The sequence below is a fragment of the Nesoenas mayeri genome (genome assembly GCF_963082525.1).
Source record: "Nesoenas mayeri genome assembly, chromosome: 5".
NCBI classification, from domain to species: Eukaryota; Metazoa; Chordata; class Aves; order Columbiformes; family Columbidae; genus Nesoenas; species Nesoenas mayeri.
In genome coordinates, this window is record NC_137548.1 from 18,045,925 (window position 1) to 18,073,298 (window position 27,374).

General features: G+C 36.9%; 1 protein-coding gene across 1 annotated transcript; it reads right to left on the bottom strand.

Moving 5' to 3' along the window:
• Positions 1 to 1,716: 1,716 nt before the first annotated feature.
• On the bottom strand, positions 1,717 to 27,374 carry DGLUCY (D-glutamate cyclase; the record flags this gene model as incomplete). The annotated part of the gene is made up of 12 exons (XM_080344609.1): positions 1,717 to 1,860; positions 6,567 to 6,718; positions 7,768 to 7,887; positions 12,756 to 12,904; positions 14,664 to 14,763; positions 15,259 to 15,519; positions 17,497 to 17,691; positions 19,980 to 20,102; positions 21,619 to 21,769; positions 23,347 to 23,545; positions 24,211 to 24,364; positions 27,278 to 27,374. The coding sequence occupies 12 exons, from the start codon at positions 27,372 to 27,374 to the stop codon at positions 1,717 to 1,719; spliced, it is 1,845 nt and encodes a 614-aa protein (XP_080200735.1).

Here is a 27,374-nt window from a genome sequence, read left to right on the forward strand (position 1 = left end):
TCTCCCAAACAGACATTTTTAAATGATGGCAACTTCATTTGTGGGCTCTGTGCAGCAGTGAACATACACTGTGCTCCAGGGTTACCGGCATGGGCAAAAACTTCAAGCATTCATATATTCTACTTAATAGTTGTAGTCTGGAGACTTCTAAAGGAGCCATTTTCTAATTGTGAAGTTCAAAGATAGTTTAACTGCAATGTCCTTCAAAAAGGCTTTAAATAAAACCAATCTAAAAAAAAATGACTGATCCATAAAATAAACATTCAGAGCTTCGGTGAATCCGAATGTCTCACAGCAAGTCTGCCATTAAGATTTCTTTCACATGTGTTTGACTGTTTTAAGTCTTTAAAAGCTGTGTATCCTCAAGAACTTCAGAAGATTACTGTTCGAAGTATGCTGATGTTTGTAGTACGAACTGATTTTTCTCATTCTTAAAAAGTGTTGTGTTTGTTTCGCACAAGAGAAGGAAAATAAAAGTCACCTGTCAGAAAGAAAAGAAGGTACAAGGTGTTGCTGCTGGAAGTCGGCTGTCCTTTGCAAAAAGCAGTGGCTAAACACAACTGCCATTCTCATCCTGTTAAAACACGATGGCTTGCTGCTTGCCTTCTGTACCATTGTCACTATTTTATGGCATATAAAGCATCAGTTCACACCAGTGTCACACGTACCCTGACCTCTCTGCTGCCAGGGCTGATAACCAACAGAACTTCAGGCCTTACGCTCATCTGAAGTTAAAGTAAAATCACAGCTTTAAACGACAGAAGTCAGGCACAATTCACAACTAGTTGTCATGTACTCTTTCAGCATTAGAAGGCCTTTGAGATATAATTGAATTTTGATTCACTTAGTCTCGTCAGGAGCTAAATTTCTGTAACTGGAATTCATCTAAATGTTTATTTCCATAATTTTATTCCATATTGAATGCAAATGATTTTTAATTTCTAATGCTTTAATTTCTAAGCATGAATTTTTAATCATTATTTACATATTTAACTCATTCTTAACAACAGGATACCCTGAAGTGTCTACAACTTTTCTGTATTACCCAGAGAAGGACAAAATATATAAATGGCAAACTAATAGGAAGGTGGCAACTGGTACAGCCCACCCTTTACACAGGAGGTCTGCAACGCTGCCCTGCATTTCATGAGTTCAGTTAAAGTTCTCCCCTTATCTCCTCACACTTCCACGAACTGTCCCCCACCATCAGATGGCAGCATTGGAGGGGCTCCCTGACATGTGCATGGGAGCTGTATTTAACAACTTTCACTGCTGTAACACTGGGGTAGTTTGTTTTGAACCTCCCCCCTCCACTGCAGCCGCTTTCCCCACCACAAGGTATTTTTAAATCCGAGTTGCTGCAAGAGCTACTTCCTGTTGCAGTTATGAGGTTAGTAAAACAGGAACAGCAGTGCGATAATATTTCCTTTTAATGACAAGTTTTCTTTGTAAAAGCCAGATCACCTCTTAGTATATAACATCATTTAATATCCATTATCCATTATAAAATTACAGAAAAGAAAGGCAGACGAAATCACCACAATGATATCCCCCTCTCAATTCAGAGATCTTGTAAAAGTAACAATGAAAGGTCACGTGCAGCCAAGACACCAGAGAGGAAAAGTCATCTTTTTCTGATCTTTTAGACCTTATGAGAGCCCAGGGAATAACGAAATTACATGGGAGCAACTCTTGATACAGAAATCACGGGCACAGTCACTGCTGCACTTCTTGCAGGAGCTTTTCAATCAGAAGTGAGTGGGTGGTGTAGAAGGGCAGCCCATCCACTTCCATTTCTAAACTGGCAGTTTTTCCACTGCGGACCCCATGCTGCACAAGTGTTTTCAGAAGCTTTTCTTCCTTAAAAACACAAGAAGTAGAATAAAATTAAAATCCTGAGTCAGACAAGAGCATTTGTCAAGAGCTTTTAATTCTAGGGGAGACTGACCACATCCTTTGTATTTATTTTGACAGCAATTTGCTAACACCCTTTTGTTTTCCTGTCCCAAAGGATGTGTGTGGCATCTAGAACACAGAGGGTATCAAAAGGCTTGTATTCTTGGCTGCTGCTTAGTTACTGAATGATATTACTGTTCTCCACACTCCCTCAAACAGCACATTAGTGTCAATTCAGAAACATGAATCCTTTTTTGCCTGGTTTCAAGTTTCTATATTGCGCAAATCAGAATCAGAGTGAACCTCCACCCAAAGCATCTCAAGAGCCTACCTGTGGTTTTCCCAGTGTAGCAGCTGGCTGCAGATGCATTTTTAATGTAAATTAACAGAAAGGAAAGAGGGTGCATCAGGAAAAAAGGTAACAGAGGGTACTTGAATGGGCTGGACAGTCAATTTCCTGTGTCTTCTGTGAGCTCTGCCTGCCTTTTGCTCTCTGTCCTCTTTTTTTTTTTCTATTGATTTTATGAGCTTTCTGGTCGGTTAGGAAAGGGATGGGGGGAAAAAGAAAACCCTAAAATTGTACTTCCTTGGGATTCTCTGAAATAGCGTATACTCTATTTAGAACTGCAACTCAATTTCATGTTTATAACAGTTATTTTCTTACATAACAGTAACTCAAGCAGATAACAAAGCATGTTCCAAGCAGGGCTGTTAAAGTGCACAGAGGGAACAAAACCCTCAGTTGCAAGCTATGGGTCAGTTAGCATTGTGGGATGAAAAGCTGGGATAAATCAGCTCTGAAGAAAACACCAGGTCTATGAGCAGTGAAATTAGAAGACCTGGTTTCAAATGGATGTATGTCTAGTATAAACCGCTTTGCTTTCCATTTGACATGAAATGTACACAGTAAAACTCTTTCTATTGTTCTAGCACTTACTTTAATTTATCTAATTTTGTTATTAAAAAATCTAAGACAAATCAAAAGCCTCGTCACATCTGGGCTTCCCCCTGCCCCAAACCTGTAGTAATTTACATAAGACCTGGAAATATTCATACACTTATTTTTTTCTTCCTTTTCTCTGCTAGGAATGCCTTCCTTGGTCCTTGGTCTCCTGTTCTCTTTCCATTTGTGTGAGACCTGCTTTGATCAAAACGGCTACTGAAACAGCCCTACTGATGTCCTTGACGAACAGTTTTATAGGCTTAAATACTTCTTGTTTGATATTCCTATACAATAATCTCTAGCAAAGTCCTTTATCTCCTGAACATAAATTAATGATGAAAAAATTATCAAGTTAAAATGATTAACATTCCCTCACGAAATGTTAGTTGTAGGTTTGGTGGGGTTTTTTTGGTGCTTGGTTTTTGGTTTTGGTGGGTTTTTTTTTTTGGAAGATTTCTAAACCATAAAGGTACAATAGCTTTAGATTTGAATTTAGACACAATACGGTTGTATTTTGCATAATACAGTATATGGCCCAAATATAAACAATTCTGAAAGAATTAAAGCATACCTTGCATGATCACTTAGCAGAGACTTTAGTATGATTTGCTAACTTGCTTTCTGAATGCTCTTTATAATGAAATGTTTGCTATTTCCTAGTAAAACACCTCAGTTCTTAGCTGCGACAAAGTTGAATGAGGTACTGGTGTTCTGTTAAAGGAAAAATATGCATAGTTACATAGTGTCAGTCCTGACATCATGTAACAATACAGCAATGATACAGCTATTTAAGGAAATCATCTGGCTACACTGGTAGCATAAAAAGTGCTACTTTGTAGTTTATAAAATATACACATCAGCTTATATCACGTGAATGTACATATCTATGAATGTAAATATAAGCACCTCGTCTTTCTGCATGATAGAGGTTTTTCTTAGCACTGAGTAGTTATATGCAAATGGCAAATTAGATCTCCTGTGTCACAGAAAAAACACCTGAACTGGATACATAAAATGTAATTTCTATTTGATTTGTTTCTCCTACATTATTTATGGTAGAGCTCTCTGATCTGCTTACTTGGGGAAGAAAGACTTGGCTGGCTTCATACTATATAACTGTGCCTGATAAACTGAATTCTGTCATCAAATGCTGTTGTTTTCATTTGTAAGGAACATGCAATATATACGGTACACTTCCTTAGCTGTAAAGTGATGCAATTTGCTCACAGTTCTCTCTTTAGTAAATAATTATGTTAGGAGTGGGGTAACCAGAAAAAACAATCAAGTTAATAGAAAAAAAGCTTGTTAATTGGCACCTTTTTTAAAGGAAAAAAACCCCTCAGTTATGGATGACAATGCTGATAGAGAATACTAGAACAAATGTCACATCTTTATATATTGCTCATTTATAAAGTAATTCATATTCTTATAGGTCATAATCTCAAAATAAATACTATACAGTTTATTTCTTACCATTAGTAAAGAGTTCAGTAAAGGAGCAACTGCCTGATATATTAACTTGGTTCTGAGATGCAAGGAAATGCAGACTTGACTGTAAGCATTAGCTCTGTTTGGATATGTATGAATTAATGTATTTCCCTTCAGTCACCTTGGTATAAAAGTACCAAAAACATCTGAAATATCCAACCAATATTATATTAACTAACATAATTATGATTCAACTCCACAACTGAAAAGTAAGTAAAGATTGTTTAGATCAAATTGTTTCTTGCTCATCACATTCTGAACAAGTACTTTGCAGCATCTCTTATTAAAATTTGTGTCCAGGCCAATCCATGCACGTAGAACAATCCTGGTGCTCGGTCAGTGAGAATGGGGAGCTCTGCAGCTCCATGCTCTGCTGCGGTTCCATCCTGACCCAGCCTCAGCATGAGGCTGCAGAGAAAGAACCTTCGTGTTCCAGGGGAAAACCTTCATTTAGTAACTATGACCTATAGTTTTCATGGAAGGAATGCCATTTTTGGAAGAAAAATAAAACACATTACAAGAAAGCCGTTGGGTACTTAGGCACTCCTTCAGATGCCTTCTTTCCAACTACAAACATCAATTTGAATATGTGTGGTGGTGCCCTTCATCTTTCTAGGGTAATGATTATAGCACTAAAAGAGGCTGGACTGGGCAGAATGTAGTCATATAAACATAAATTGTCTGAATTTTTTTTTTTTATACTAATGGAGTATGTGAACACTAATGTGTTCAATCTTCTGCACTGTTTACTGCTGTGTGATTTGTAATTAAAGATATTATATTCTCTTGACAGACACCTTGTAATTGTCTCTCCTCCGCAAAACTCTTCCCATTAATTCTGTCTCAATAGATGTTAGTATTGCACTTTCACTAGCCCATTACTGGGTCATTATCCATATTCCCAGCTGTATAGCTTAGTAAAACAAAAACGAGAAGGATTTCCTGTACACGACATCACATTTAATTACAGTGTCTCATTACCAGGAATTTTGATCATAGTACTTTTTAGGATATATTAATTTAAAGGGCAAAACCAGTAGATGTAACTGGAAAAACAAAACAAAACAAAAACCAAACAAAAGACAAAAAAAATTGAAAAGTGAAACGTGATTAGTCTATTTTTGGCAAAGATTGCACTGAAAGATGCCATATACTCTGGTAAGTCAAAGGATAAGTGGCTATATGGCTATGCTAAACCTTGAGATCAGTTTCAGTTTTATGACCTTTAGACAAAAAAATCAAAATAACAAGAATTTAAAAAGACCTACTCTAAAATACTTAAGAAGTGCTTTGTTAGAAATCCATGCAGAACATGCTGTCACCTCAGAAGAAATATTTCGCTGTTGTGGGCAGTATCTGTGGTAGATGGATTACATTTTCCTTTGCATTCATGGAGGTCACAAACTCGCCAGTTTTGTCCAGGTCTTTATAGAGTTATTTTGCCAATAAAACGGAAGTTTGAAGTTCCTGAGTTACTACAAATATGGTGGAACAAACCTTACTTGATTGTTGAGTGGGTTTTTATTTTTAAGAAATGTGGAGTTAAAAATAGGGCCATGTGCTTAGCAGGATGATACAGATCTGTGATACAGATCACAGTCATTTCTCACCCTTCGCAGTTATTTTACTTTTTCTCAGTCTGAAACCTTTGCATTCCCAGAATATCACAAGCTCAGGGCTGCATTAGTGAAAACACCTTTAAAAATATTAATCTGCAGTCTTTCTCCAACTTTAATTTAGAAACATTCAAAACTAATTATGGAAAGGATCTAACACAACTAGAAAAGGTAGAAAGATCAGAAGCAAGGTGCAAACATCAGAAGTATGGAGTGGCTTCTCTATCAGGACTGTGACTTTTGATTTTGGAAGACAGATATCTGAAGGAGCATGTAACAGAGATCTATAAAATCATGAACGATGCTAAGGAAGTGAATAGGGAATTTTAATCAAGGATATCTTGCACTGCCCATAAAACCGTATCACTGTCTTGTGCTTGAAGTCGCATCATCACACAAGTACATTCATTTTTGAGGATTTTTATGTTCAATCTGTCTTGAATCCTTTGCAGAGTATTGTAAGTACAGTGTTGCTGCTCATTTACCACTGATTCCCAGAAGTCACCAAAAGACCACATAAAGGTAAAACCATTGAACTGCACTAGGCAGGATTTAGTGGCTGGTGGCTGATTCCATCTATATGTCATGAGCAAGTCACAACTCCTTGGCCCGACAGAAATCACCTTGGTCACCGATGGAAGCGCTGACAGCCAGACCTTCCTCTTTGATAACTGTGGGAACCCAATAGCTTTCCTCAGATAGCGGTCGTGTATTTCACAAGTGCTGAGAATATACAGAGCACAGGCAATGGCGTAGCCTCCCCAGTTAGAGACTCCTGCAAAAGAGTGACACCAGGAAACAAAATGGTAAAAAAAACCAACAACAGTTATCGCAAAAACACCCAACCTGCTTAAGTCTCTAAGCGCATACAGCTGAGTCTCATGTCATGGTGGCGAAATGGAACATGGATATGAATTAAATATTGACATGACTTTGTGGTTTGTCTTCCCAACAAAGCAAAAACTCAGATTGGCATGGTCTATAACACAATTCCACTTGGCTGAACATGAAGTCCATGAACCGTGAGGAGCTGTGCTACCGCTCGGTACCTTTTGCTTTCCACCACACAGAGGTAGAAGATTTTAATAAAGTATCCCAAAACAGGTAAATTTTCACTCGGGTCAGGTGTACTACTGCGGAGAATCCGTTTTTGGTCACAAATAATGACTGATTAAAGAGTTCAGCTATTTTATAAGATTTAAAGCCATGGTGAAACGGATTGTTTGTGTCTTGATGATGTGAGCTTGGTGTCAGTATTACATACGAAAATATATTCTAATATAATTAGTATCCATACATTTTCTCTATGCTGTTATCAAATCAGTCCACCCAGTCTTGTTTGACAGCTTCTTTGTCAAAAGTGTATTGGAGAGAATTAGATTTGAAACTTGCTTTGAGTAGTTCTCTCTGCTGCCTGGTGCCTTTTCCAGAGATGCAGACTAGCAAAATTCACAAAAAAAGTGCAGGTTCTTTTAGTGTGTGTAGTTTTCTGTCTTAAAACATGTCCAAACCTCCACCTCACTTCTCTTTGCAGGGTGTGACAGTTATTACATAAGGCGTGATTTTTCAAGAATATTCAGGATTTACTCTATCATTGACAATTAAATGCACTTTCTTCAAGGCACTTCCTCAATTTTCAGTCATACTGGAACTGTAGTTGTTTAACTATTTAGAAATTAGACACAATACAGATTTGTTTGCTACTGATGACTTGGTCATACAAAAAAAGGGTCAATACAAATTGGTTGGAAAGATACATGTTGTTTTCTTGTCAATTGCATTCTCAAACTTCAACACCTTCCCCACCCTCCAAAAATCCCTTACCAGCTACAATAGTAAAATCAGCTTCAACATCACAAGCTATAACATCTCCATTTTTTATGTGCTTCTTTACAGCATCTTTTACTTTGCCCATTCCTAATTCATTTCCTCCGTCTCCAACACCTTAATTAAAAGAGAAAAAGATCAAATGAGTATGAACGCAGCATATGACTAACAATCCATTTAGAAAGCAGCCGGTGTCTTCCCCAGAGTCTCTGTGAAAGCTGATGGCTCCATACAAGATGATTTATCCTTTTTAATCAAAAGTGTCTAAAACCAGAAGATGGAAGCTGAAAGCGTCACCTGTATCTATGCAATAGATGCTGTACTGGCACAGGCAAAAGAAACAAATATTCTCAAGTGGTCATGAACTGCAGACAGAATTAAGATAGTTAACTTATGGAAGGCCTTAAATGAGTTTTTGATATAATGCATTATCATGAGTACATTAGTACCACTAGAGAAAGGAGATAGAAAACAAATCCAAAATACACCTGAGAAATTAGTCTATGATTCTATAATAAAGCAAGCATAGAAAACTGGTGTGTTAAAAGCTTTAATTAAAAGAAGATACTAAAAGTAGCAATTATTGCAGAAAGATAAGCAAAAATAAATGTAAGGACTTCGGTAGAAGTAAGACTTAGTGCACTGGCAATCTGTTTTATACATATCACTATTATCATGCCACAGTGTAAAAAGAGCCCAACCCTGTGTATTGTGTAATTGTTTTCATTTTTTGTGGTTTTTTTGGTTAATATATTCAGCATGTGGGGCCTGGATTTTTGTTGGTCAAGGAAACAAAGGTCTCAGTGATTTCAGTAAAATCAATGGGACTTATTTCAGGAAAATTCTAGGCAACCCTACGTTTGGGAGATGAAACTGTTAGATGTCATTTAGAGATCTGGAGATGAGGATAAGACATAAACTAGTAGCTTTCATGAAATCTGGATAGTACCTCTAGCCTCTTATCTATGTGTAAAAAAAAACAAACAAAAAACCACAAAAGCAAAAACCACACACACAGAAAAATATCCATCTATTTAAATGGAAATTAACATTACTCTTTCACCTAATAGTCTAAATGGCATTTTCTCAAGTTTGAAGATTTCACAGAAAAAAAACAGGTAATGTCTGGGAAACAGAACAGTTAAGAGCTCCAAGTCCTCACTGCAGTGTATCATCTTTGCATTTGAAATGTGGCAGTGCTCTAATACATAGAATGTGTTACAGGAGAGAAATTACAGGATTTATAATTTACACTTCAAGCTCTGAAAACTGACAAATTAACACTTCTGGTAACTGCATAAATATCTCACATAAGTCTGGAGCAAATTTCTTCTTTAAATGAAATGAAAAATTATTTCTCAACAGCGATTTGTTATATAACTCCTCAAGTGTAAGTAGTCCAGGGGAACATAACTGGGTGACACATAACTTACGTAAAAGGATTTGCCATGAAACAGCTACTCTCTTATCTGCTTAAATAATCTGTTCACATTTATTTTGGTGTTGGGATTTAATGGTGCTTTCTAAAATCTGTGTGTTGATAGTACTTTTCAAATAGGTGATGACAATCATGGTGCCTCTATCATCATATAAATATGATAGTTACTACTGTTCTGTAAGAATCCACACAATGTTTTGATTATTGAAAATCCAAAATTTTGCTCTTAATATTATATTAAAAGGCTAAAATGAATTCCTGTCCTTTGAAGATCATCAACAGTTGCTTTAACTGAATGATACTAATCCATTGCCTTGGGGTGTTTTGTATCAGCCTTGCTTTGCTGTTTCTTGTCTTTGTGGAAGTCCTGTCCCCAGGACAGTTAGGCAGCCAGTAGATCTCCTGCTGTGGATGGATCCCACCAGCACCACCCTGGGGGGAAAAGAACACCACACTAAAAATTTTCTCACACCTTCTCTTTTTCTTCTTCCTCTATATGTGGGCAGAGCTCTACATTTTACTGTTCATTTCCAGAGCGAGCTTCACCTGACAAAATGCAGCCACCTACCCATGATCCAGTCAGCTGGACTTCTTTGAAAGTCAGCAGAGAGAAACAGACCCTTCAAACACTCCATTCACCTCACCCGAAGCAGACGTCTCAGATATAGACGTCTGAAAATAGACAAGATGAATAGCTTCTCCTAAAGAGCTCAGTACTTTCCAGGCAGGGGAAAAATAGTTCTGTCGGATCTTCCACATAAGTTTTCACTGACTACATTGTTTTCTGAAACTACATTCATGAAAAATGCAGGAAACGTCAGTCTTCTGTGCTAAAAAATCATTTATATGAAAGAGAAACAAGTGTGACCACATTTTTTCATGTAGTACTTTGGAAAGCTTTTCATTAGCTCCTCTATAAATAGCATATAACCATGTCATTGTATGACAGCTGAAAAAAATAGCATGTGGTTTCGGTAACATCTCTTCAGCTTTCATTTCAATCTTTCGTGGAAAACGAGTCCTTCCAACCTCAGTCTTTCCTGTCTTCTTATTTTGTATATTCCTGAAGGTTTCTGCTCACTGTATGACTTTTTATAGTATCAGTACCCATACAATTATAGGCATTGTTCATTATTTGTCTGTGGTCCAACTCCTAGATCAGTTTGGTTTGGTGGTGGTGGTGGTGGTTTGTTTTTGTTTTGTTTTGTTCTTTTTTTTTTTTTTAGACACAGCTCTTGTTTTAAATGCAAAACTTGACATCAATTAATCAGCATGTATCAAATGTTCTAATATTTCTGCTCTCCACCTACTGACCCAGCACTTGTTGCAACAGAGCACACTATATAAAGGCTTCTGTAAGGCTGAAAACTTGATCTTTCTAGACTCCATTTCTAGTTTATAATGTTATTTGAGTAGTCCATCCTAAATGGGTGCTGTACAATATTTGCATTTTATTTTGGAATTAGACTCATGCCTCCAAATTCCAACTGACCATGAAGAAAATCAAAGATAGAACTACTGGAAAAATTTATCATAATCAGTAGTAATAAATTATCACCAGTAATGAGAGACAAGACAGAAAGGCCACAGCCCAGATTTGTGCCTTGTTAAGCTAGGCTTTGCAGAAATATCTTGAAAAATCCAACAGCCATCCCAATAAATTGTAATCAAAGTAAAGAAACAAATACAAAAAGTTAGCGTAATAAGCAAAATGAGAAACATTAACTATGTAACAGACAACATAAGGAAAAATCACATTGTTTTTCTACAGACACTCAATTAGTTCTCCGGTATGGAATATCCATGTACTCAAATTCCACAGGAGATCAGAGCAGACACCTTCATTGTTTTTTGAAGCCTATGACTTGTTAAATCATGTTCTATGCAGACATCTCTTTAGAGCAATGGGACAAAGTGAATCTGGATCACTGGTTCTTTCTCATTCACAAGTTGGTGGTATTTTTAATTAACGACATTTCATAGTATGTTTGAACGTTCAGAGAATGTTTAAATCAAACTAAATTCTGCTGAACAGATTCAAATTCCCAGTGTGCAGAACACTCTATACTCCACCAAATCAATAATATACTTTGAGCTGCTCTGGGAGATATTTTAAGAGATGAGGGTATTTTTATTAAAGGAAACAGGATGTGATATTACATAAGTAGCTAGAGAGATGAAGTCCTTGTATTAACAGTCTAAAATTAGAGATAAAATAATTGAAATTAACTGCAGCAGGTAAAGCTCTGAGGCATTTTTCTAAACATCTTTATGAAAGAGAGCTTTTCCTATCCTTATTCAGACAATCTTTGGCTTCTCTGCTGAGATTGCCAACAGAGTGCCATCTAGAGTGCTGCTTTTTGAATGTTGAAACTTAGTCCTCAGGAACAGGACAAAAATTTGAATTAAATCTAAGTAAAATGTACTGCAAGTTTTAATATAAACAAAAATTGCCAGTGAACTCTTCTGCTATGCAGCTTTTAAATGATTCCAATATAGTGAAATCAGATTACACATTATTTCTGCAGGAAGTCTTGAAATTCTGTGGAAACATTTGAAAACCATTGCTACTGAAAGTAAAAGTTGTAGTGCTTTTGGTAATACTTAGGAGTGAGTCCACAGGACTACAAGAATAAAAAAACCCAGATTAACAGACAAGTTCTGATGTGACTGAAATCAGACTGGGCACTTATTTGTAATTTTGTTTCTAGTATTTATATAGATTATATATCTCCTAACTCTGTTCTGGGCCACACAGTGTAGCACAAAGCATTTGATTGTACAAAGATGTTGCACAACAATTTATATATATATATATGGAAATCCTTGATCTATAGCATATTCTTTTGAAACCAGATACAAGTCAATTTTCAGGAGAAAAAGGACTGTTAACAAAAGAGAGGAGCAATGCATTGATTAAAGCACTCATTGTCCAATATTAGCATTAAGTCAGTGCTAATGTAGGCTTGGCAGGAAGGACAATGTACTCCTTTAAAGATTATAATTGTATATGTATATTTTGTTAGAGAAGGCACTATTATAATATATGGAAATTTGCAAACCCACTCAAGAGAATGTACTGCTGAAAGGCAATATAAACCAAGATTTTGTCCATACTGCTGTTTCAACACAGGTTTAACAATCATAGAAATAACTCTAATATTTTAACATGTAATGTTTCCATTCAGTAGTCATTTGCTGTCTAAGATGCCTTTCATACACAGAATAAAGAATAAAATCAGTATCAAAAACTACATTTAGAGAAGTGTGTATGCACACTGATGTATAAAAATTACACACATCTGGGCTTGCTTTTTTGTCCTTAAATACATTTGAAATCAACTCCTTCATTTTTTTGGTTGTGAGAACCCTTCAATAGAAACCTCTACAATGTCTCTAGCAACAGCCTCTAAATTCAACCACAACAAGCAGCTGTAGCCCACACATGGCTCTTCAGCACCTGCCTCCTGCCCCCCTTCACTTCCAGTAAGAGTTCTTGGTTTATGCTTCTCTTGCTTCTGAGAACATCACACAAACTCACACATACCTGTTGTTCTGACTCCTGGAATGGTTTGTGCAGCTAAAAATAGCTTATCGAGGGGATCCACCAGATGTTTAATGTTAACTTTCCTGGCATTGTAATAATTGCCATCAGCAGCCATCCCAGCACGCTCGATTGCTATCAGGTGATCAAATCTGGTTAGAGACAAGTGAAAAAAGAGAGTCAAAGCTGTGATCCTGACACAGCAAACTCTTCTGTTGGCTGCTGCTTCTGTTGGGCTGGGTTCTGCTTTTTGACCATCTGGGATTCAAGGTAAAACATGGATGCTGTTTCATTATCTCTGATTGTAATTCTCTACAGTTTTTTTTCAAAGGTTAGTCTAGTTTCCTTATAGTGTTAATGCAACTGCCTCAAACTACGTTTGTCATCAAGAAATTGAGAAGTTCCTGAAATCCTTCTAACCAGCAACCCTTTGGGTCAGCCATCTGGCCTTGCTCTGTTTCATATTAAAATACACAATATCTTGTAAGGCTAGTATGTCTCTGTGTTTTCAAAGAAAACAAAAATGCAGCAAATTAATGAACATCCCAATCCTTGTTAATGTAAATATAGTATCTACTTAAAGTACATTGCTGAGCAAATGTTCATTTGTTTCCAGTTAGGGAGTTTTTTCTTTGGGTCTTTAAATTTGGGGAATTTTTCTTTAAGTCTATGGCTATTTTGCTATTTATGAAAGTAGACAGATGTACTGCAGATGTCCTACATTTTAGGCAGAATTTTAGCACTCAGTTCTGCCACTGTACATTAGAATTGAGTTATTTTGCTTCTGTTTCTCCAGTTTTGCTGTCAAGAGGTCACTAATTCTGCTGAATTACTCTATGTTTTTGTGGGTGGGCATCTACAGTGACTGCAGAGATCTTAAGGAGGTTAGTCCACTTTAAACACTTGAGCTTTTTGGAACTGTGGGATCAACTGAAACACAAACTGGCTGTAATTATATTATGCATAGCTATAAACCACACTTTTAAAGCAATACATAAAAATGAAGATAGTATCATGCACATAAATGTAGCATACACTAACTTGTGGAAAGAAATGGGAATTGAGTAAGTTGATGAAGCAAATACCAGAGTGAAATATCTTTTCATTAGAGAACAAACTGAAAGCAATGACATCAAAATGCTTTACAAGGAAGATCAATAAAAATGAGCAACATATGCCTAATTAAAGGAAATGTAAGCTGCCTGTTAAGTAACGAAATGTGTGTACATCTACTTAGCAAACTCTCCAGTGCATTAAGCCTAATCACATACTTTGAATAAATCTGAATTTGTGGCCAATGCTGTATACTCAACATTGAATATACAAAGAGTTCAAATCAATATTGAGAAGTGCATGCATACATTTGTAATTTTGGCTTTGGTTGCCTAAAGACAATAGGATGTTCACTTCCACACTATTACAAACACATGACGTTTCAGTAAATCAGATCAGATTCCCCAGTTGTCAGACTTGAGCCAAAGCTCTAGAAAGAGAACACCCTATGCAGCTCTCTTCCTAGCTTTTTCATTGACTCTGACATAATGCTTCTCCTTTCTGATTTTCTCGCTAATTTAAAAACCGGTAAAATAATAAATATTGTGTATGTATATATCTACATCTATGGAATAACAGCTGAAAAGCTCTTAGAAATTTTTTAGAGGAAAACAGCTATTGATTTATGAAGTACTGTTTCTTTTTTTGTACTCCAGAAATGCATAATTGCAGAACAACATGGAATTCTGTACTCTGTGTGCTCCAATACCAACATTTCACTTTGAAGTTTGTTCTGTTCATTCCAAGTCTCAAGGATGCACTTGTAGCCATTACACCTTCTTAGATCATGGTCGTTATTTTTATTATAACTTCACATAGTAGAGCTGTGACCTGTTCTTAAAAACTGAATACACGTACCTAGGTCTTCCAGGATTCCCATTCTCACACAAAAACATTAAAGCTGAATCATCACTTTCCTTTTGATAACTCAATAGAGGGACAGGTCTCTTCAGGACTCCTACAGGAAAACAGAACAAAATACAATTCAGATGCTATGTTGTTGGTTTTTTGTTGGTTTTTTTTTGAGATGTGTTTCAGTAACTTTTTTTTTTTTTTAAGAAAAAAAAAAAGAAAGCAAAACAGTTGGAATAGTAAGGACTCAATGTTTTTACATAGGTCTTGATAAAGTTGCTGCATCCTTAAATTAAACTTGTTTGGTTGCTAGTACTAGTAAATGGGACCTTGAGATAGAAAACAGGCCTACAAGAATAAGAACAGACATCCAGAATTAATCGCAAACAGTTAATCCAGAATCAGTACCCAGACATGTGAGCATTAACTTGATGCCAGCTAGGTTTAACAGAATGTCATCATAGCAACACTGATCAGAGCTTAAAAGATGAACTCTAGTTCATTCTCTGGAGAAAAAAAAAAAAATCCTGTGCTAAGTGACAGTGAGATTAACTGAAGCAAACCTTGTCTCGAATTGGCAAGATAAAAACATGTGTCTTACCTAGTTGAACAGCCTCTTCAATAATCTTTTTATTCAGATTCATGGCTCTCTGATCTGTTACTATGGCAACCTCTTTCTCCAAGGCCTGCAGCATAGCTGCAACAGCAAGGGCTCCCGGGGGCCCATCGTTCTCTTCTGGTGGATCATAAGTGAAGTGGGTAGGAAATCCAGTTGTTATCAGCACTGACCGAGCATGGGAGAGGGACAGGGAAGCCTTCAGCAGCTCGTCCGGGCAGTGTAGATGAATTATACCCCGGTCTCCTAAAAAAGTGGTTTTAAAGAGAGCAGTACACATCAATATATTGTTCTCCTTTCAAAGATTTTGTGTAGGTAAACCTGAATACTTTAGTGACATAAAACAGTGTTTTGGGTTTTTTTTAAAAAAAAGAGAAAGAAAAACCTCTGATCAAGGCAGGAATTGGGGCAATTTCCTCAGGAAGCCTAGGAAGGCGTAGGATATGAGTAATGAAGATAATGGGCTGTGCTTCCAGGTTAAGAATTTCAGCTAACTGGCTTTTGAAAATTACTATATCTAGCATTTCTAGGTATTAGTGTAAATAGCTTTTTCTTTTCTGTGCAATTATTGCTTAGTGTTTCCTTTCCTTTGGCCCTTTGCTTTCCTCTCATTTGTGGTGACGGGCATGCTAGACCATGTTTAGCCACTGAAGGTAGGTTGCAACTCAAGCATCCCAGATCTAAGAAGTTTTGATGCAGATTTCAGATGAGCAGGCTGGCCCTTGGATTCTTTTTAACTCTATTCCCTTAGGGAAGTGCTGCTTCCCAAATAAATTCCACTTAATGAAATGATTAACCATAGAAGTGAGGTTTCAGGGACATTGTAAGTTACCAGGGGACCTTAAAAACTCAATACAGTAGTACCCAGGTGATTGCTAAAAGATCTTGTAGTAGAGAACCACGTTACCTGATGGTGAATATTAACAGATGTCTCTTCTTGTGGGTTGGTTCCTGTAGAGGCAATGCTGTGTTATCAGTGTATGTCTTCCATTGTTCAAATGCTTCCTATCCCCTTGCCCTTCCCTGGCACTCAGAAACACAAGCTGACAGTGCAGGAATGTTCATGGGATGATAGGGAAAGGTAGGTCCTCACTATTGGTTTCTAGCCTCCTTGTATCTTCATCTTTCTCACCTTTCCCCTGCACTTTTATCTTTTTGTCCTCATTTTCCTCTTTGCTATTCCTCTGTCTGTTCCCCCTACCTAACATGCAGGCGATACACAGATAGTGGACACAGAAAAAAAGCTCTGAACAAAACTAACAGAAGCATGGAATATTAGTCTCTGAGAACTGTACTCTCCTTTAGCAACAAAATGAGCTAACTCCTAAGTTAGGTCCCGTGTTTTGCAGAGCATGGCATTGTGCCAAGCTGAACTCCAGGGAGTGGGAAAAGGAGAGGCCTTGTGAGTAAAAATAAACAGACCCAAACACATGCACACAGCCCAAACTCAGAGCTTGGGAGAGCTGGGTGTAAGCTGTTTTCCACTACTGCCTACAGAGATTTTCAGAACATTTATGGGAAACTGAGATGAGAATTTACAGCAGACAGAGGGGACTAATCCCATGTGTATTTTAGTAATGGTTGTGCTATTCATTTTGCCTTTATTTCCCTCTCATCTTCCTTGTGCACACATGCAGCCCTACTTCAGCCTCCTGTGGTGATCAGGTTGCTTTGGTCCAACACACAACACCTCAGTGATGAATATGTTAGCAGAGCTTGATGTAATTCCACCCATCAGAGAGGAGTGTTTGAAAAGCACATGCAACTACTAGAATTCTCTGGTAGGAGCATATGTAAAGAAACGTGCTATTTCCTCAACAGTGAATACCTGTGTAGCTGTTACCAGCACGTGGAGTTGCCCTGTACTTTACATACCAATTTCAGTTTTATTCAGTAACAGATCTTATTCCTTTTGGTCTCTCCAGTCTGCTACAAACTTTGATGCTTCTGTGCTCTTTGTGAGTATTCAGTCATCAAGATCACATATTCCATTATCCACAAGATTGAGTGGTTTTGGTCAGACTCTCACATTAATTACAGTAACAGAAAAATTAAGACATAGTAATATTAACTCACTGTATTCCACAAAGAAATGTTAAAATCTTTAAATTGCCTTTAGATTCTTGCTGTGCTCTTGAACTTCATCAATATCTCAAACCGAGCAGGATAGGTCATGTCTACCTCATAACAAAACCATTAAAGGAAGTGAGATTCTGGTTTTACCTGGATCTGTTCCAATTAGGGTCTCCAGTGTCTTTATCTTTTGGGCTGCTTCTACTGACACCATGCTGTAATGCAGAGGATGTTGAGAAATGCAGTGGACTTGTGGGACTTCTCTTGAGGATCTGACGGGGACAGTGTTCTTTAGGTCGGTAATGAACATGTGGCTGGGAGAATGAGTAAATGCTAATGGAGCTCCTAAAATGGGTGAAAAAAACTTGAATTAAACACGTTATTGCAATATATTGAAGTATCAGAATGATAAAATTACAAAAAGCTATTACATTTAATAACACAGAGTCCCTGCCTGATGATACTTATATCATAAAAGCAGGTGATATTTTAAGTTACTCTGCAGCAATTAATACATTTTGAGAAAGAAATTTATGCATATACATCTGAAAATGTTTTTGCTTTTGAAAAGCTTATGCGAGTATTCGAGATCAGGGTTTTCTACAATATTCTCTTTCGTATAAACTTGAGGCAATTTAGAAAATGAACACTGATACCCTCCAAGGAAGCCTGTTGGGAATTGGCAAATCTGAAAATTGTGTTTGACGTGCATGAAGAAAACTAGCGTATTGACATAAGAATAAGTTAATGCTTAAGTTTGCATAGTGTGCTGGTGATATTGTTTCTGTAAGAATAAATTAACTTTCTAGGCTCTGGAGTGCTGCTGGAATCTACAGTGTTTCTTTTGTACCTTTGAATATCCTTGTAATACGATATGACAAAACTATGTCAACTACTCCCTGCTGGCTAGGAGTAGTCCTTTATCAGATTAAGAAAATGGGGAATAATATCTCTGCACAGTGTCTTGCTGACCTAGCTAGGAGACCTATACAAGGAATAATGACAAAAGGTGACCAGTAAGCCTTAATAAAGGGAAACCCAGTAGCATATAAAACCCTGGTGAACAATAAGCTTATCTAGACCTGCCAGCATAGTAGCTCCTTAAGATGAAAATATTTGCTTTCTTTATACTAATTTCAGAAGTCTTGATCTAGATTATACTTGATTTGGAAAAATTTGTATGTTGTTAGGTAAATCACAACTGGTACAAGTGAAATCTTTGTTCAGATGGTGAAAAGGAAGGAGATATTTCTTTAACAAGTACATACGTGTTTGATCAGTGCTAGATCTGTTGGGAGTCTGTCTAGTTAATCTAAAAGCAACTGGGGAACTTGGTTGTTGAGGTTTAATATACTTCATCAAACTATGTGAGCAGACAATTTTGTTGTTGTTGTTGTGAGAAGCTAGCAGATTCATCTAAAATATGGGTAATGTAGGTATGGCAGAATTTTAGCTACTTAAATGAGAAATGAGCACAGAAAAATACACACTGCCAAAAAAAAATCCTGGAATGCATCAATGACAACTGGTTTAAATACAGAAAATGGAGATACAAACAAAAGTAAAAGCCAGTTCCAGGCAAAGGCAGGACAGACAGCTGCTTTGGGCAGCAGATTGTAGAGAGGCTGGCAATCTTTTTCTCTCATTTTCCTGCAACAAGGATGCATGAGAAAGTTGAATACAACTGCTGAAGAACACAGGAAAGAGTGGGATTTTCAGTTTGGATTTGTGACTGGAGAAAAGGGATTGTATGGAAGAAAGAAAAAGAAGTCTGCTCCTAGTGCTGAACGTAGTTACAGCAGGTGTTGAGAGCAGTTTATCTAAACATCTGTAAGAAACAACAAGGATGCAGCAGATCCTGCAAGCAGGACAAAGCCAATGACCTTCCAAGGCTCTCCCAGTTATGCTGCCTATGGCTCTTAAGCTTCTCTTTTAGTAAGAACTACTATATAATACAAGATTTCATTCCACACTAGTGATTTAGAGCATTATATAATACTGTCACTATGTTTTAGTTGCGTTTTCTTGCCCTTTGTGCTCACGCCTGTTACAAATGACTGGATACAGCGCAGGACAGCTCTGTGCAGAGGACAAAGCTTCACTTCTGTAGTGTGTCACACTTCAGCTTAGAAAAAAACCTAAAAGCTCAAATTATTTTCCAGGTCAATCCATTTCCACTTTGGAAAGATTTCTGGCTGCCTTTTTTTGCCTTTTATTTTCTATCCTTTCTTTGTTGTTTTAGTGCAGTGTTTTATATATATATATGTATGTATATATATAAAAAACATTTTTAAAGGATAAGCTTAAAAAAGAATGCCTTTAACATTCTAGTTTTTAATAAGGCTTAAAAAGGACATTTTGATGTTGCCAGAGCTTTAGGTTTCTGCTTTTAAAATACTCAAACAAAAATGATGTAATTTCAGTAGTAACTCCCTTGAAGGCTCACCTGCATTTCACAATGCAAAACAGTCCTGACAAAGGTGTGAGGGTGTTTTTTTTGGTTTTTGTGGGGTGGTTTTTAGTTCACCCTAAAATCAAGCTTGATCATTGGCCAACTTGTTCAGTCCACATTTAAAAAAAGGTGAAAAAGAAATTGAAGGATAATTTTAAGAGTCTTCAAGTACAGCACATACTGCAGCTGATGATGGCTTCTACTCCTGTTACTCCACAGGCCCAGAACACTGGAATATCACCAGGGTGAAGGTGAACTGGATCTCCATAATCTGGTTTGGAAAGATCTTTTATTCCCAGCAGACCTGGAATTGATCAGGAATAAATGATGAGATTCTAATTAAGCTGTTCTAGTGCAACACTGGAGGGGTGGACCCCAAACATCATTCAATGACACTAAGCTGGAATTGCAACAGTGGCAAGTCCTAGTGAAGTGGCATATTTAGTTTGCCTTTGAGTGCATGTCCCCAGAACCTGACCTGACTTGTTTTCTCTTTTTGTGCTTGATGACATCAGTAAAAATGTATTCAGTTTATTTCTGCAACAAAACCCGAGCTAGGCGTGTATGCTGAGTTTCCAAGATATTATAAATCTTCTCTATCAACAGAAGAATTATATTCATAACATTTGCAAACAAGAATATATGTCTGCAATGCAAAATGGGTTCTTTTTAGAACATGTTTTCTACTGCCTTAGCTTCCTACAGTCTTTAGCTACAGCAACAAGCAACCATCTTTCACCTTTCTGGGTTAGATAACTACATCTCACTCTTATGCAGCTTTCAATAAATTGTCTTTTGCTTTAGTCTAACAAGTACTTGTAATATTCTGGGTCATTCTGAGCACTTGCTATCTTCCCTTGGTTTTAAATTCTTCAGACACTTATATACCACTGTCTTTTCTGGAATTAATTTATATAATCTGTATATATAATAATTTACTCTGTTCTGTTAAAATTAAATAGTGGAGACTCTCGCTTGCCCAATCATCTCCACTCAAAGTAAGAACTTTTTACTAGTTCCTCAGCTTTAAGCACTCAGATGAAACATGTAACTGGGGTGCACTGTTACTAATGACATCTACTTCCACACTCTGCAATGTGATCCTTCTGCATAGGCAGCACATGAGTCTACTGACTGACAAATTTCTGTCAGGAGAGGGTTCTTTGTTTATTTTTTTTACTGTGACACATCTTCATATTATCAGTGTTTAGTTTGGGTTGGTTGGTTTGTTTGCTTGTTTTAAACAACCTCCTATTTTATCTTCCCCACCCCCCTTGCAAAGAATAGGCTTACACTTGATTGAGGTGGATTGTTTTAAAATATATATTCTTGTCATATTTCTGTTTGTTCTGTCTTAAGTGTTGTGCTCAGTGTATCCTATTTCAGTATTTTTAAAATAATGCAGTATTTACTTTCACAGTTATCCGCTAAGATACAAAATGCATCCACACATACTTCTCCCCATGCTGTCAATCATCTCTACCCTGTCACTTAAATCTCTGACAGCAAGAAAGTATTCACATATAAATGAAAATGCATGCATTTTAGAAAACCATGATTACACTTTTTTTAACAAAACCACCCCACCATATAACAGACAGCTATCCTTTATCAAAGAAATCTGAGTTCAGCTCATTCAAAACCTTTTTTTTCTTTCATTCCCCACCTCCCTCCCCCCATTTCAGGTGAACCATTAGAAAGGATTAAAACAGAATAAATAGACTGGTGTAGGTATTTCAGTCCTAACACTTCCTATGGCTCCATCCTTCATTTTTATACACAGTAAAGTGCATGCAGAGTGAAACATGAAAAGCACTGACCAGGGTCACCCATATGAATTGGTGCTCCATGGGCTTCTTTTAACCCAGATGTTGCTTGAACAGCTGCTTCCAACTTGCTTTCCGGAATAGGTCTCATTGTGACTACTAAGTTGCAGCTAAAAGTAGAAACGCTGTAGCAAGGCACAGCTGTCTGGCAGTTCAAAAGAATCCAAGGTGTTAGCAGGAATATTGAATAATACTTCTAAAGCATTAGAAGAAATAAGTCTAAAACTTTGTGCTGGACTTGAGTTTGGAAAGGCTGCATTCTAACATTCATTTTAAATTCTTAAAAAAAAAAATAAAATAAAATAAAATTCTTAGCTTGCCATATTTTTTTTTTAAGGTTCACCAGTACAGGAGCGAAACATTCTATTCTTAAGCTTCTTTGCAGAGATCACTAACATTTTCAACTTTATGCATTTCTTGCTCTGGCCTATGCAGCATATAGTGTGGTAAGCTCAGTATTTTCTGAATATTGTCAGAAAACAACAGTGTGCTCTTTACAAAGAAAGGGAAAAAGCTTGTAAAAAGTATGACAGAGCAACAAATCTACCTGGTGTGAATCTGCCCTGTGTATGTGAATCCAGGGGAACGCTGTGCTCTGTAACACACAAGGGTCAGGAACTCCTGCTGCCGGCTGTACCTGCTTCTACAGAACTGGCGTGCCTGTTCCACACATACAAAATCTTTTGTGCCTCTAGAAGGTTCCCATGGAATCCATCATCCTCGCTAACTGGGACACTAAAGCACATTTTCTATTCAGAAGTAAAGCAGTCTGATATCTGAGTTGCATTTGAACATAAACAAGATATGTAGACAGAGCTGTATAGAAAACATTAATTAACAATCATTATAACAAAAAACATACCTGTCACTGAACAAACATACTGTACAGTTCTTCACAGTATTGGTGTGCTATAATCTGTGAAATTTTCTCAATTTAGAAATGGTAAAAGCAGATGCATAGCTGTATTTTGATTCTTTAAGCTTGCTAGAAGGACTTATACATGAGATACTTTTGCACCTTCATTTTGACCAGAGTATAGAAAAAAAGAGTGTGAAACAATAACACTGAAAACAATAACCTTTCTCTCATAGAAGAGCATCCAAATTATATGGAAAAGGCATGTAGATGCATACTGTTCTTAATACTAAAGGGTCTGCCTCCTGGAGCCAGAATTATTCTAGGACTTCGGCCAGCACTAGAATCTGCACTATATAAACATGCTGAGCACAGTTATAATTTTCAGTGCTATTGTAGATACCTCAAGTCTTTGGGAACATCTTCTGTCCCAGGTCTGGTTTCATAGCAAATAGGCAGTTTAGAGGCTCTACTCTCACAGGAAAATCCCAAAATGTGGCTGTTGTACGTGCAGAAGAAACTGCTACTGTCATGGCTCATAAAAGGAATATTCCCACTGCAAGCCAGAGCTGGTATGGAGAGCAGGACATGTATAAAGGCATGATCAGCATAAAGGCATGTGTCATCAGCTGACACATTGAATAAAAAAGCAGACTGGCCTTGCAGGAAGTTGAGAAAAGCGCTGAACTGAGGCTGAGCATATTTCACTCTGTATGTTTATGCACTTAGCACTGGCACATGCCTGAAGTTACTGCACAGACTGGAAAAGAAGTTCTGATTTTGAGCAATAGGTATATGCACATAATGTGAATATGGACAAATACTCAAAGGCAAAGTAATGACAAAGACCTTGTGTGTATACTTACCTTATACACGCTTACATTACATTTTTGCTCAACATATCTCACAGGAATGCCAACATTTTGGGCCGCTTTCTCAAATGAGAAGCTGCAGTCTAAATAAAAAGTGACCATGTCCTTAAGTTGTTCAGAATACTCCTTTAGGCTTTTCAGTGATCCAGTGCAAGCTCCGTGTTCATATATTCTGTACTGTAGGCAGTCAGTTCTAGTGAAGTAAGAAGTTATCACAGCTTTATTGTATTTTTTTCAAAATGAGATTGTTTTTATTTACATTAATCCAGCATCAAACCACAAGACACAGCTTACTTTACCCATTTCTTTTCTGAGTAATAATGAAACAAACACATGCAAAACCCCCAAAACACCTTACTCTGCACAAAAACAAGCCAGTAAACAGTACATTTTTTGAGTTTTGTGTTTTATAGGTAAATGTCCCTTATCTGTATCTTGTCTCAGGGCTTTAAAAATTAGGGAGTTGTTTTAAGTCTAGTTTTAAGCATTTACTACAAGAGTACATCTTTTACATTTCAGAGGCCCTACAAGCATCAGGGGGTCATCATGTCTGTGTTACCGCTCGATGAAACAAAGGTAAAACCTTATTTAATTCTGCTGGCTCAGACTGCAAAATATTTAGAATTACGTAATTTCACGTTTGTATTAGAGAAATACTGGTAATAGTTAGAATTACCATGTTTCTCAAGAATAAGATGATTAGGCTGTTATGCGCAGTTTGCATTCAAAGGTATAACTCCAAGAAAATAAGCTTGTTCAAAATGTACAACAGTGTGAGCAGGCTGTTTCCTAAGACCCTCCTAATCACCACCAGCGTTCACTGCAGAACTTTGAGAAGCAGAGTTGGTCCGTAGTTACCTGATATCAGAATCACTGCTCAGAGAAGGACATTTCCAATCACCTGGTTTGCTTCGGTACAGCAGCGGCAGGGCTCCATCATTTGCATGGCAAAATTTCTCAAAGTCATCAGCCAGGGACTTGTGCAAAATCACGACACTGGCCTGTTTATAGCCTGAAATTGTGGGAAGTAGTAAAGACTGGTTATTAATTCAGTTTCTTGTTTGTGAAATAGTAACCTTTCTGTACAGATTTCTTTAGATGGTCTATAAAAATTACCTAGAGGAAATTTTTGGTTCTGAACTCCATAATTAAATAACTTTTTAAAATGTTTTAAAAATCATAGCCGGGTGTACTCTGTATGCGAAGTTGTTCACAGCTAATAAAATAGTTGGCAGACATGGGCAGTACTAGAATATGAAGACAGCACAATTACTATAATATATACTTCTATTAATTTATACATAAATGTAATTTATTACCTAGCCTGGGCAATTAATATTTTATATGTGTATATATATATGTATATTCTATAGTGCTTTACTTTGCAAATGTTAGTACAGAGCAAAAGAAAGGCTTTCAACAGTTTTCTTCACTTAATACCAAGCTATAAATCATGGCCAGTCCAACAGTAAACTCCTGGTATCTTGATGTTATGTAGCCCACTCTTAGAAGTTCGTTGGCTACAGAATTTTACTCTGGGCTCCAATTTAACAGACATAATTACAGCTCGGGAATAAACTTTTGCCTGTTACATGGAGTCTCAGTTATTTCTACCATTTCTGATTAAAAAAACCTAAAATGAACAGAACTGCTACACTTTTTTCGCTTGGAATCAACTTTGTTTTAAAAGGTTTTTGACTACTACCATGCAATAGCTTCTTAAGACAGGAACATTTTTGCAGTGAGTATCAATGAAGAAAGCTCACATTCATTCATTTAGCAAAAATGTATTTTCTAAAGAGTTGTAGTTAATACCAATGCCATTTTTATTTTCCTGCATGTAAACACCAGCTGTTCAAATACAGAGTGCAAATTTGGAGTACAACTGGTCTGCAGTGTATAAAACTGCCTATTAACAGTCCCTAACTGCCATAGTGATACTGTCTTGAAAAGTTATTACTGTGTTTGGTATCAGACAGGCGAGTAAGAGACTGCAGAGCAGCTCTCGCTTTCTTAGATACTATGGTCGCCTGTCATCCAAGAGGGAAGGATTTAGTTGAAATGAATGATCTACCTTAAAAGGCTGTAGAAAATCAGTCTAATCTTACTCTTGACCAAAGCCAACAAAGAAACCAAATATAAAATTCTATTCCTTCTGGAAAAATGCAAAGCAAAGGCTGAAGTAAGCATGAATTTGCATACTGAATGTGCCCACAAACTGCTCCTTTGGGAGAACGCAGCACAAAAATTCATTTTATTACTAGCAAAAGTTACTAAATACAGAAACAGTTTCTTGCTAAATACAGAAACACATTTTTGTTAAATAAACATACTAAATGTACAGCTGAATAAAATACCACTTTCAGTTACCCCTCAGCTTCACTCCTCATCATCCATGTGAAATCTGCAGGCAATTTTTACTTTGCTGGTGATATCCAAAAATTCTTAAAAAAATTGTTGTAGTCAGTGCATTCAACTCGGACAACACTGAAGATAAAATACTAGTCACATCTGACAGACTGAATCTGTAGATAACTTTCAGGTATTCTATGAACTCAGAAAGCTTTGCTATAACTCTTTGACCTCTTTATTGTTCCTTGTGATAACTATCTTTCCTTTCTTTAGAGATGAAAAGATATTTTTTCCCCTTCCCATATCAGCTTATGCATATACTTGCATTACACATCCATCATTATGCATAGATTCATGAGCGACGTTAGTGAAGCTGGACATGCTGATCAACCCATGCGTTAATTCATCATGCTCATGTCCTAACTCAGAGAAGTTTAGAAAGAGTTTTTAATTTCTTTGGTGAATGACAGTGAGGGCAATAAGAAATAACTATTTGAGTAGTAAATCACCCAATAACATAAAAAAATTTTAAGGATTCTTAGAAACTCTGGTTACCCTTGGTTTTCTAGCTTTTGCATAGTGGACCTGTGTGCTCATGGCTACAATTCTGAACTTTTTTTGTATGTAAACAATACTTTTTTCTAATGTTAAAACTAACACATTTAAAACTACTGCGGCAATACACGCACTTTAAAATAGAGTTGGGGCAAACTGCAGATTATTAACATTATAACATGTTTTCCATTCGTATTTTTCAACTTATGTATTGATGGAAAAGAAAACCATAATTTCAAGACTCACTATGCTTCTATAAAGTGACCCTTAACGTTCTTATCTTATACTAATTTTAGTCCATACAGATTTTTTGATCAATTACTTGCTGCAGTATTTTAATTAAGTTACATTTCAAAGGTGATGAGAACAATGACACAGCCTTCTCTGCTTCTGTGGAAGTCCAGCTATGAGAGGCAAGACAGAAATCTGTTTTTCAGAATGCATTCAGATATCTGAGTATAAAACTATTTTTCCCTCCCCCTTATTCCTGTCTTGCTGAATCAGTAACTTCCAACTTCTGCAACAAATGAAGCAGAAAATCACTTCTGTAACTATATGTCTCTAATTTTTCCCCAAAGTGCATCCAATACACTAAGTAAAGTAATGTCTCTATGAAGAACATAGTATGTCATCCTACAAATGTGACAATAACATATTCAGGAAAAGCCAGATTGGGTTAAAGACTTTTTTCAGATGTTTTCTGCATTCATAATTTCTAAATGACATAACTGGGAGCTGAGGATGCACTTACAAACATTGAAAACAAAGTCCATGTACTTTACACATGTAGGATGATATATTTTCTCTGACTTACCTTTATGATTTAACAACACAGTGTCAGGTGCTTACAATGTGATTTCAAAACCACCCAAGTGACTACAGAACATAAGTCAACATTTTCTTCTGTTTTACTTCAGTGTTTTTGATATTCCTACACTCCTTCACAAAGAATGAAAACATGTAGCTATGCATCTAAAATGGAGTCACTTTAATGCTTAGACCTCTTAGGTTTACTTACCCCCCGCCATCCCAGAAATATTACTGAGTCTGTTGCATTGAATTATTCTTCTTAGCACATGTGGAAAGAAAGATTTCAAGCCTCCTGTCAAAATCAT